At 30.2% G+C, this 13,470-nt stretch overlaps 2 protein-coding genes across 10 annotated transcripts in view; one reads left to right on the forward strand and one right to left on the reverse strand.

Annotated features, from left to right (window-relative positions):
- Window positions 1-11,197, reverse strand: part of LOC100115682 (sodium/potassium/calcium exchanger Nckx30C) — a 570,283-nt gene extending 559,086 nt beyond the window's left edge. For 4 of the 9 annotated variants that reach the window (XR_004345111.1, XM_031929636.1, XM_031929593.1 and 1 more), the window contains exons 1-2: window positions 11,049-11,197; window positions 9,731-10,770 (exon numbers count right to left, since the gene is read on the reverse strand). Coding sequence is in view for 8 of the 9 variants with exons in the window: in XM_031929636.1 (XP_031785496.1) it covers window positions 9,731-10,624 (894 nt within the window). In the remaining variant the exon portion in view is untranslated. Of the gene's footprint in view, window positions 1-9,730; window positions 10,833-10,931 lie in introns of all 9 variants that reach the window. The other 5 variants (XM_032601244.1, XM_032601242.1, XM_031929529.2 and 2 more) reach the window with 4 other exon arrangements.
- Window positions 11,147-13,470, forward strand: part of LOC107981926 — a 457,580-nt gene continuing 455,256 nt past the window's right edge. The window contains exon 1 of the mRNA XM_031930575.2: window positions 11,147-11,251. The gene's annotated coding sequence lies outside the window, so the exon portion shown is untranslated. The remainder of the gene's footprint in view (window positions 11,252-13,470) is intronic.

Below are 13,470 nucleotides of genomic sequence, written 5' to 3' on the forward strand. Positions count from 1 at the left end.
ACATAATATTTTGTAGAAGTTTTGTATATAGAGGTTTTCGAGGTCGCTGATTACAAATCTGTTATCAGATTTTGAAAATTCAAAATGGCGGATCCAATATGGTGGACGAAAATATCGAAAAAAAATTTTAACTTTCAAAAAAACTTGTTTACAAATGTGTGATCTTTGTAGCCTGTACATGTGAACTAAAGAGCCTTAAACCCTAAACCCCTAAAGAACAAATAGGCTAAATGGTTGTGCATTTTAACCAAACGACTCCAAACCCCTAACCTCCAGACAAGCCGAAGGCCTATGCTTTACCGTAGACACGAGTATAGACATATTACCGATATTTTATTCTATCATTTTGTATGTAACAAATAACGTCTCGTTTTATGTTTCAATCAAAGATTATTTATTTTTCAGCTTTTATAAATTAGCATAATTTCAAAAGTAATTTCATAAATTATAAAGTATTTCATAAATTGCATAATTATATAATTTTATAAATTCAAAAAGTCCACACTTTTTTGCAAATGAAAAAACATAGGTTAATAAAATTAGTTTATCAAACTCTTTTGCGTTTTGTAATAAAATTTAATGTTGTCAAACTTGGGAGTTTTTCATTGTTACAATTATTTCGTAAGCCAAACGTTTTTTAGATGAATTCTCGAAGTAATGATTATTGTATCTATAGTAAAATATTTACAGTCTGGAATTCCATAATAATACTATTTGATACGATTTAATCAATTTATCAAAAAATCTAAATTTAATAATAAATATTATTCTAATTATTATTATTATTTTTCATTATCATTGCTATTATCAGTATTACTGTTATTATTGCTATTGCAATTATGCTTATTCTTCTTCTTCTTATTATTATTATTATATTACTATGATAATTTTTGTTATTGGTAAAAATACATAAAAGAATATTAATACTCGAACTTCATTTGCAATTAAAGAACACGTTGTTATTGAAAGGGAATTTTATATGCATTCATTAGTTTAATGAATGTTATCGTACATTCAATGATAATTCCACAGATAAATGTCTTTCACTCATAAAAGTTGTTGACAATATGTGCGAATCAGTATGTTCTTTTTTTAGATTGTTTTCATCCAGTGTTCACCTCAGCTGCCTGTGTTATCTTTTAGGCAGTGAGTGAGTTTTGTGGGTATTCTAGTTCGATGCCAGAAAGTACGAATAGTACGTCTTTTTGTTTGTCAGTGGTATCATACAGTTGTAGAAAATTTTCTTTAGTGATTTTATATAGATTTACATTATTCAATTTCAAAGTGAATAAAAGTTGAATAAAACCAAAAATAGAGTTTTCCGAACATCACAAAGTGGAACGAGAATTCTTCTCCAATGCATAAATTAATGATTTAATTCAATTTACATTCACTCGTTTTATTCTGGTAGAAATGTAGCAGTCGTGCCTTACATGCAAAAACACAGCTTGTATAAATTTTACCGCTTGTTTTCATTTTAGATTGAAAAATGAAAATTAATCCGTTAAACGTTCTAAACTTATTATTAGCATACTTTCAAGCGTTAAACATACCAGATAGTGTCACGAATTATCACGAAACAGAGTTGGCCGAAAAAATAAAAGAAATTTTAATAGATGCAACACATGATTTCAACGATGTAGAAATGATTACTGATGACTCTTTGGATTTTCAAGAAGAGTATAAAGACCATAATGTGGAAATAATTGAAGATGAAGTGCAACATCATTTTCCTGATCCGGATATAGCACCAACAAATCAATGTACAGCAGATAATGAAGAACTAGATTTTGAATACAAAAAAAGAGCTGTAGAATTTTGGAGAAGTAGCAAAACGAAGCAAAATTTAAGTCTCAAAACAGTGCAAAACAGATTCAAAAAAGTATCATCTATTAGTCAGCTACGTCGTTGGGCTCATTCAATTAATAAAGGTGGCACGTATAGAGAAAAAGTAGCACAAATTTGTCAGTATACCCTGGATAATTTTCAAGCAGCTCTCGACAGTGGTTCAATTATCCATGATGAAGATATAATTCGATGGGCCTTACAAGCTAAAAAAGAAATTGGTTTTGATGATATTAGATTCAAAGCTTCTAAACATTGGTTACTCAAATTTAAGCAAGCACACCGAATAGGTTCTAGGAAAATAAATAAGTTCATAACAAGAAAAACACTAGAAAGTAGTGCAGAACTTACGGCTAAAGCTGAAGCATTTATCGATGACGTTAAATCGTGTATACCAAGGATTGGACTCGAAAATTTGTATAATACAGATCAGAGCGGATTTCAGCTAGAAATGCATTCTGGAAGAACATTAGCAGTAGAAGGAGAAAAGCAAGTGCAATGTCTGGTACAGTCAATTTCAGCAACAACGCATAGTTATACTATACAGCCACTAATATCAGCTACTGGACAACTGTTGTCACCGCTATTTCTTGTTTTAAAGGAACCAAGTGGCAAGTTTGGCCCTATTGTAGAACAAAACATATTTAGACCAGAAAACGCGTACGTGGAAGCATCCAAATCTGGAAAATTAACAACAAGTAAGGGAACTAATAACAATTTTTACATTGTAATATCGTTGATCAGTTAATTAGTAAGTCGTTTAATTGCAGATCACTTCAAAATCTGGTTGGAAAAAATATTTTATCCCTATGTAGGCCATCACTCAATACTATTACTTGATTCTTGGAGTGGTCATTGTGACAAAGTTATAGAAGAAACAATGCCACAAAATAAAATTATTAACATAAAAAAATTCCAACTGGAACCACAGGAAAAATACAACCACTTGATGTCTATGGATTCCGTATTTGGAAAAACTTTGTCCGAACATTTTCTGATAATGTAATGTTAATGGATCATGATATGAATTTACATGTGAGAAATAATATAATTAAACTTCAATCATTGGTTCACAACCAACTGTCTTCACCGAGATATATAGATTTGTTTAAATATTCCTGGTATAAAAGCGGTTACGTCAATGAAAAACCAGATAAATTTGATAATCCTATAGATTTCAGTTTTGGAAAGTCTTGTGCAACACATTGTGAAATAGAAGGGTGCACAAACATTGCAATTGTACGATGTGGTTGGTGCAAAAAAGCATTGTGCTTTAAACACTTTTATGAGAACTACCATTATTGTAAAAACATCGTAAAATAATATATTTTATGCTCAATACAAAAAATGCACTATGGCAAAAGATAAAAGATTGTAGATTATTATTATACTCTAATATTATAAACAAAAATACATTATAAGTTGAATTTACAATAAAGGAATTTCAATAACATTCTGATAACAATTTCTACGAAAATTATAAAACTGCTTCACACACAGAATTTTCTTGTTTACAAATTTAGGAATTTGATGTGGTTTGGTTAAAAAGCACAACCATTTAGCCTATTTGTTCTTTAGGGGTTTAGGGTTTAAGGCTCTTTAGTTCACATGTACAGGCTACGAAGATAACACATTTATAACAAGTTTTTGTGAAAGTTAAAATTTTTTTTCGACATTTTCGTCCACCACATTGGTTCCGCCATTTTGAATTTTCAAAATCTGATATCAGCTTTGCAAAGAGCGATCTCGAAAACCCTTATATACAAACCTTCTACAAAATATTATGGATTGAAGTATACTTATAGTTATTTTGTGTTAGGGGTGGTTTACCCCCTAAAGGGTAGTATCTATGAAAAAATCGAAAAACTTAATTTGTTTATTATAGATGTTTACAAATTTTTTCCAATTTTTTTAGTCGTTTAAAACTTTTTTATTATATAAAATTTTTTTTCGATATTTCCGTCCTATTGGTTCCGCCATTTTGAATTTTCAAAATCTGATAACAGATTTGTAATCAGCGACCTCGAAAACCTCTATATACAAACTTTCTACGAAATATTATGTATTGAATTACATATTTACAGTTATTTTGTGTTAGGGGTGGTTTACCCCCTTAGGGGTAATATTTATGAAAACACCGAAAGACGTCAACTAAATTTTGTTATTAAGGATGTTTAAACATTTTTTCCAATTTTTTTTAGTCGGTTTAAACATTTTTATTATAAAATTATGCCAAAAAATATATGTTTTCAACCCCTAAAAAATAGGGGATGCTACTCTTACTCTTCAAATCACCATGAGATGCTTGCTCTTTTTGTAAGAAATAACATCCAATTTGTTTCATTGAAAAATATTAATTTTAAGCCGAGATATTTAAAAAAAACGCTTTTTGGGGGTTAACTTTAGGGGAGGTTTTTACCCCTTAAAAGTGAAAATTAGCCGATAAAAAAAATACGTGTCTCTTATTTTTTTATGTTCTACAACATATATGAAAATCATCAAAATCGGTGAGTTCGGGTTGGGTACCTTTCCTTGTTAGTCATATTTCTACCTCAGACACGAGTTGAACTCAGTCGAGGCCTTATATCTTGTACTAATTACAATCTGACTAAATGAATAAATCACTTCACTCAGTTACTTAATCCTTGCGTACGAATTATTACATTACAAACTTCGCGCCCTTTTGAGACGAGCTACAGCGCCAGAACGAGAGCGAGCTAGCCAGTCGGTAACTACAGGTCCGCTTCGTCAAGGTAAGTCGTTCCTCCTATTATTATTCACAATTTCACGTCAGTATCGCATGTAACGTTATTGTGTCAGTACATGGTGTCTTAATTTAGCTAATATCAACTCGTACAGAAGTCACTCTGAGTTACGCTACTTGGTGAGCTATCACTATCGCACAGTCAGCCGAGCTACCGGTCAAGTCGCGCGCTTCTTTACCTTTTCCCTAGGCGGTATCGTGTGAGCGGACTGCGCTAAATAAAAGGTCTCGTCGACTCGGAATTGTAATTATTTCTATCGTGCGAGTAATCGCTCTGTGCGGCCGCCCGGACGTAACAATTCTTTTATCTCTCTCTCGCGGATTTGTTATCAGGTTAACACATTACGGAAGATATTAATAATCTTAAATAAATTTTAATGTCGAAGGAGAATGAAATCGTAAAACAAAACATACTGCAGATTGTATGAAGTATATACATATTTTTATACTTATTAGTTCACTTTTTTATACGTATAATAAATCTCGCTAAGTATGAAAGCATAAGCGAATTATTCATAAATTTACTTTCATTTAATCACTACGCAAAGAATCTATTGCACAACATGTTTGAACTACATCTATTTATATATTTTTCATAATTTGAAAATATTTTATCAAAGTCGAATATAAAACCTGCTATGAAGTTGTAAAAAATTAATTAAGAAATCATTAAATTTCAAAATCATTATTTTATTTCTATTTCATGTTCGTAACACACAACTTTTAATAAGGATTAAATTAGTTGTGTTACAATTGCAAATTAAATTTTTTCATTTGCGCACGTTCGGTATTAGCCCGGAAGCATCTATATTTATAGTATCATAAATTGTCGTACAACAGCAAATAATCTATTTTTCATTTTCATTTTCATCGAGTGGCGCAGTAGCGCCACGAAGGCGAGTTTGAAAAGCCTGCGGCGACCGCGACACTATTTACTTCTCTATTGAGTTTTCAAATTTTCAATTCAATAAATACAATTATTTACATTATTGTATCTAAATTTGTTTGACGTAAAATCATATTCGTATGCTTATCTATGATTTCCAATCGATATATTGCTAAGAAAGCAGCTTTTTTTTACAGTAGACAAACATGTCTCAACAAAAATGCTAAAATCCATTTGGGATTCTTCAGTCCGAATGTTCAGACTATGAAGTTGGCCACACACGGCTAGTGTTAAGACCGTGAATTTAGCCGCACATATTGCTTTCCCACATACTTATACAGACCAGTGAGATTACTGATGTGATCACACATATACTGACCAGCGGAACAATCAGTGTTTTCATAATAATGATAAAAATGTTACAAAAAATCCATGGTCAAAAGGTGCTTAAGACGCTTACATTTTATTTTTAGGACAAATATGAAATACGCAAAACAATTAACTTCAAAGGACTGAAATCTTAAAAAAAATCGACTTTAAAAAAGTAAAAGGTTAGGCGAGTTTCATATATTCCGCAACGAAATAACAAATAAAAAAGAACTGAGATCAATCACACAAAGTCAAGATAATTATATGTAATCATAATAAAGCAAAAAATTGTTCTGTTCAATTAAGGGCTTACTTAACTTAGAGTTAAGTTATATGTTAATCCATTAGAAACAACTCTCAATATACTTACTACTAACATGTCATACCCTTTTTATTGTACTTATGGTGTCTGAATCACGTTCTAATACATAAAAAGAAAATTTTAGTTGTTCACCAGAAAACAAAATGAAATGGGCATGCCAACTATGCAACTATTTTTCTGTAATTGGACTCAGAGTCAGAGCATTCGCCAAGTTTTTGGACATAGTCATATTTCTACCTCAGACACGAGTTGTACTCAATCGAGGACTTGTATCTTGTACCAGTTATAATTTGACGAGTTGAATAAATCATTTCTCTCAATTACTTAATCCTTGCGTACGAATTATTACATTTCAAACTCCGCGCCCTTTGAGACGAGCTACAGCACCAGAACGAGAGCGAGCCACCCTATCGGTTTCTACAAGTCAGCTTCGTCAAGGTAAGTCGTTTCTCCTATCAATCTTCTCAAATTCACGTCAGTGTCGCATGCAACGTTATTGTGTCAGTACATAGTGTTTCAACCTAGCTAGTCCAATACATTTAGAAGTCACTCTGAGTTTCGTTACTCCGTGAGCTATCACTATCGCACAGTCAGCCGAGCTACCGGTCAAGTCGCGCGCTTCTTTACCTTTTCCCTAGGCGGTATCGTGTGAGCGGACTGCGCTAAATAAAAGGTCTCATCGACTCGGAATTTGTAATTATTTCTATCGTGCGAGTATTCGCTCTGTGCGGCCACCCGGACGTAACACTATAATTGATAATGTATGTTAAAACACTTTGTATATGTGTAAATTTTCGATGTCCACGAATATTATTATTAAAATATTGAAGTATTTCAGCACTGATTAATTGGTGTATGTGATTTATAGCATACATTTGTTTACCTCTTTTTTAAACAAACGTCACATCCACAGTGACAAAGTGATGTAGAAAACTATAAAATTTAAATACACAGCAAAATCACGCCAGTAAATAAAAATTTCACGTTGCTTATTAGATAATGAGACATCATATTTTTCTATTTGTCTACTAAAAATTTAGCGTCTTTATTTTCATGATAATCAGATGATTGAATAATGAATTTAACTTGGCGGCAAAAAAATTAGAAAAATTAAAATTCGAAAAAATTAAAGCATGAAAGGCAAAAATTAAAAAACTGAAATTAAACAATTTTTGAAACGAAAATGTTGAATTGAAATATCAGGAAATATACAATAACAAGAGTTTAGAGATTTTTGTTTGGAATGTAGAATTTAAAATTTATTTTATTTTAATGTCATAGCTTTTTAATATTTCCAGTTTCAATATTTTACTTTCCATTATAAATCAATGCATAATTTTCGTGTTTCAGATCTTTATTATTTAAAATTTATACTCCCCCCCCCCCTGTTACGAATTGACATGAGAAAAAACTGCTGCTTCCTCCAACTAAATTTATAGGTCTAATAAATAAAATATTGTTTTAATATAATCTGGCTGCTAATGTAGGAGATTGAATAATTCATTGTCCAAAAGTTCGCAGACCCCTCTGTTTTTTCATTATAGAATACGAACGCTGCCTTCGATTTTTTTTCACGGAACATATATATATATATATATATATATATATATATATATATATATATATATATATATATATATATATATATATATATATATATATATATATATATATATATGTATGTGTGTGTGTGTGTGTGCATTAGTATGACATGCATTTATAGGGAGGGACTTTAATCAAAAAAGCAAAAAAGACTCATTTTATCCAGTTTTCGATTTCTTATTCGAAAAATAAGTAGTCAAATCACTTAAAATTTTAATAGGATATAGTTTGATACATGACCCATTGACATGATTTTTTTCGTGAGGTTATAATGTTTAGTTTCAGAAATATTAATTTTTAAATAAAAATCACCTTTTTTATTTTATCTGCCGAACAAAGCGGTCGATCCCGAGGACCAAACAAGGAAAAGTAGGTAATTTTATTCTGATTTAAATGCATTTCAGCTGAATTGTTTGTAATAATAGGATGATTGAAAAAAACGCAAAATAGTGTTTTTCAAAAATCAAAAAAATTGCCTTAAAAAATAGTTGAGAAAATAAAAAATAACCGTTTTTCCCGAATTCAGAATACAAAAATAGATATGTATGTCAAATTTTATTGATATTGACGGAGTAGTTCCAGAAATATTACGGTATACATACACACACACACATATACACACATACATATACACACCCATACGGACATTTTCTAAAAACACTTGATTTGAACTTCTAACACACCAAAAATTATTTCCTAGAAGTTTTGACGAAACTCAAAATTTTATTATTACAAAGCTTCCTCTAGGAGGAAGCAATTGGATTTCTAATTTTTTGACGATTTATGGTGTATGCGTCTCCTTAGATTGAGGGATATAATTTTTAAAAAAAAAGACACCTTTTTCACTTTTCTCGAAAGGAACGGTCGATTTAAACTCCAAGCATCAAAAAATAGATAATTTTATTTTCTTCCAGGTATTATTAATTGGGATTTATTGTATAGGCGCTATCATAGAAAAAGACGCAAAATAATATTTTTCAAAAATCAAAAAATGGCTAGTAAAAAAAACGGTGTGACAATATAAAATAGATGTTTTTTCGCTTATCGGATACCATAAACAAAAGTATTTACAAAACTATTTAGTTTTGCTGCATTTGAATTTGTTAAGTAAAAGTTAGAATCTAGGCGTATCTATACACACACACACACGCACTTTTAAAAATAATGTATTTTGCTATGTTATACCACAAAACCAATTTCTAACATGTTTATAACATACTTCAAAAATTATTATTGCAAAACTTTCTCTAGGAAGAAGCAATAGGTGTTCTAAAACACTTTAGAGCTAATTTTTTAAATTTTTATCAAAAAATTCAGTATGAGATTTTAGATATGATATTAGCTGAGATCTCTAGTGAAATCTCATCTAAAACATTATGTTTGATTTTTTAATAAAAATTCCAAAAATTAGTTCTAAAGTGTTTTGATACACCTAATTTTCAATGTATTCTCCCGATGGCAGCACCAATAAATATGAATTTCCATTTAAAGCTAATTTTTTTATTTTTCATTCTATAAATCCTTTTGCCTTACAAATATACATAAGATTCTGCAGTAGTATCTCTAAATTATATGATTTACTCTAATAGAAATACACATTCTTATTTAAATTTAAAAGATGTACTTGTTTTTGTGAAAGCGCAATTTACTTATTATAATTTAATACATAAATGATCAATATTCTTAAAAATTTCACGTATCCTACTGGGTGTTAAGAAAATCATATACATAAAATAGAGAAAAATACAGATAAATATTGTTGAATATTTATAGTAAAACATTTATTAACCTAAACGCATTCTTACATTCTTCAAAAAACATTTTTTCTTTGCACATGTGTACGTATATACATACCTTGCACGTGACAAGCATCAAACAATAATGTGTTACAAAAAATAAGTTATTCAGAAATATATTTCAAAAAATTGTGTTTAACTCTTACCGCAGGCATTAGTTGATCAGTAGATCTTACTCTCGTAACTCGATTATGGTGTAAAACTCTTTTTACTAGTTTTTCCATGGGTCGATTCCATTTCATGAAAGTAACATAACTTAAGTAAAATCCAAAAAGAACTAATGCTTCATACCAATAAATGTAATTATCTCTAAAAAAATAAATTAATGTCAGTAAACTAATGCTGTAAAAAGTACAATCACGAAAGAGTGGCCACCAAGTTAATGACAAAACTGTCTTTGAAAAAATGGCACACATTCCTATTACAAACAGAATGTTAAAAACAGCTGATCCAACGATAGTCCCTATACCCACGTCATCAAATGATACAAAAACACCAATGACGGAAGTAAAAAGTTCAGGAGCAGATCCACCAGCTGCCATAAATGTTGCACCTGCAACATCATCAGCGATATCTAGTTTTTCGATAATCACGTCTAAAGATGGTACAAAAAATTCATCGCAAACAATCGCTAATGCAACGAACATATACACAACACCAAGTATATGTAAAATTACAACTCCATGTCGTCTCTCTTCTATGCTAAAAAGATCAGGTGGAAATAAAGGTGTTTTTTGATCAATAATATTGAGTTCTATTTTCCTAGAACGATGAAGTATACTACTGTTATTAATATCGAAAAATATTGAATGATTTTCCTTAAAACTTCTGAGAACATCTGATAATGTAATAATATTTGTTCCGTGAATAAAAGAATAGTTTTTAATATTGTTCGTTTCATGGTTGCCCAATTCAAAAAACGTAGCATTTATAGGCGATGGCCGATGGCCCATAATAAGGGACAAATTTGTTACCAATGCCATTATAAAAAATCCAAAGATCATCGACGATGTTCTATTATAGTAACAATCTATACACATAATTATGAGTTAATTAAATAGTTTTGAATGAACTTGGCACTGTTTTTAGTTTTAGCATAAATGTTCAAACAATACTTATTTTTGTTATATAAGTTTCTATTAAAAAATGTCACACTTCTTTATTGTTACACTGTCAAATATGAGAGCTATAAAATTTTGAAATTTTGTTTTTCTCTGCATGTGCACACGTACACACAATACGCACACGCTGATACACACACAGATATATATATATATATATATATATATATATATATATATATATATATATATATATATATATATATATATATATATGTATACACACACACACACTGTGGCTATGTACAATGCTGTGTTGTAAAAAATATTTATAGCAAAGTAAGCTATTTTATAATGCCTGCAATATATATTTTGTTTAAACTTGATAAAAATTCTTTTTTACATAATAGAATCCCCCCTAGGAGTACAGAAGTTGAATCAAAAGACAAACGTTTGTTTCTTGTTCATTTTGCGAAGTTGTGTATTTTATTTGGCTAGTTTTGTCTTTTCCTTCTACTTTGACAATTAACAACCCCCCTCCCCCTCTCTCCTACTCTGTTTCTACAAGTGTTGAATACGCACGCGCATCAAAGAGTATACAGGAAGGTAAATGAAGCATGATACTAACATGTAAATCCTTAACATTATCATACTTTTATTTCTGTTGTTATTTTTTCAATAGCATATGATATTTATTTGTAAGATGAATTCCAACACTCAGAACCCTGCTAACTTCCCTTAGCAGTATGCTTTTTTCAAAAGATATAATGATCAAAAAATGACTTTGATGATTTTTATTTAAAATTCAAGTATCTTAGAAGAAACAACTTAGAAATTGCCTTTTCTGCGCGATCTGTCACAATTTGATCGTCTACGTATTTTATAAATAATGATATTCCATGCTTTATTTTGCATGTATTTTTAAAACGAAAACAACTGATTTATCCTAATAATATAGGCCTAATTGATAAATTAACAAACTTATATCGTTTTTCATAGAAATAAATCAGTTATTCATGATCAAAATTTGTGGCACTGCATTCTAAATAAAAACGTCAAATGTAAAAGTTAAACATTTTTATAAAACAACTTTTTATTGAGACAGATATTTTAGCTTTTTTACTGGAAAAGCTCTGTAACAATACAAATTTCCAAATCAAAGTTTTTAATAAATTCCAATGTTCTTGGGGTTCTTGATTCAAAAAATAGGTTTTAAAGAAATCCCTGTTGGAAAAGGTCGATAGAAGTCGATTAGATCACTTATCGACTTGAATAGTGAATCTTAATTTCACTTTTTGCATTAGAACTTGATAAAAAGTGATAAAATATGAAAAATAATATGAAAAATTACAATTGAAATTGATAGAATTTCAAGAAGATCATGGTCTATCGATTTCAATTGCAATTTTTGATATTGAGTATTATCGACTTACATCGATTTTTATCGTATTTTATCACGTTTTATCAAGTTCTAATACAAAAAAATGGAATTAAGATTCACTATTCAAGTCAATTGAAATCTTATTGACTTTAATGGTAAATTCTAATCGATTCCAATCGATCTCTATTCACTTTTTCCAGCAGGGAATGTACGTATTACAGTATAGTAGTGAACAAAAACCACTAACAAGTCTTTTGCACTTAGCTTCCTTCTATTCTGCTTTTTGTTATTGTTCTAAATGTAATAGTAGATTGTGCCAACGCCAACGAGTTGCACATACGATTTTTTTGAGTGTGAGGTATAATGCAGTTAGGCGCTAGCATTTTCATTTATTTAATACTAATAGTAAAATTCAATATAACTTTATTAATAGCAATAAGGTGGATCAAGCATGGGCAGGCCAGTGGAAAAAAATTTGTATTGTTTGTAACAATAAGGTGATACAAAATACGCAAAATTCGAATTTTAAAAATTTTTACGCACAACATTATAGTCACCGTAGTTTCTGAATAAACACTGTCTATAGAAAGAATTCCAGGTGCGGTCTCATAGACCACCTGAATAAAATAGTTTAATTTTTCTTTCTCCAAATGCTTTTCAGATCCTAGTACACTTTCAAATATTCTTACCTTTTTTGGAATAAATCATAGAAATCAGAAGTAATCTCTCTGCCGGGTTGATATTTGATTCAATTTAAATCATTTCTGGCTGATATCCTAGTTGTTCTAATGTCATACCTTTAAAGATCTTCAATTCTTTTCAAAATCTCTGTTAAAGGCTCTAGGTTAAAATCTCTGATAAAGTTAGAGGCTCTGTTAAATTAATTATGTTTTTATAATATTTAATGTATTCGATTTTTATTATTTAAACATTGAACTTCAACATCATTAGTTAACTTTAATTCGTCATAATCTTAATCATACTCGCTGTCCAGAGTGTTAATTAATTTTCCTAATCGCAGTTCTGATCTGAGATAATCTTCAAACATTTCGAATCTCATATTTGGTGTTAATCACAGTAGCGCCACAAAGGCGAGTTTGAGAAGCAGACGAAGCCGCGGCGCCCGCGATACTATTTACTTCTATGTTGATATTTATTATAAAGAAATAAATGCTTTTCTCTGTTGTCTCTAAGTTTTTTTGACTTATATTATATTGTATTATGCTAAAGTACTAGGGGGTACCCCCCCCCCCACCCGCTTGCTTCGCTCGCCAACCCCCGTGGTCGTTGCAAGTTGGTGTGCCAGTGTCGTCGAGGATAATTCGTATCTTTTTTATAATAAAAAAAGTTTTAAAGCCGCTAGTTCAAAAAGTTTTTCCGTAACAAAAATATAAATGTAATATATAATGTATTGTAAAATATTATTATTCATTCATTCATTCTT

Source organism: Nasonia vitripennis (genome assembly GCF_009193385.2).
Source record: "Nasonia vitripennis strain AsymCx chromosome 1 unlocalized genomic scaffold, Nvit_psr_1.1 chr1_random0003, whole genome shotgun sequence".
In the NCBI taxonomy this organism is placed as follows: Eukaryota; Metazoa; Arthropoda; class Insecta; order Hymenoptera; family Pteromalidae; genus Nasonia; species Nasonia vitripennis.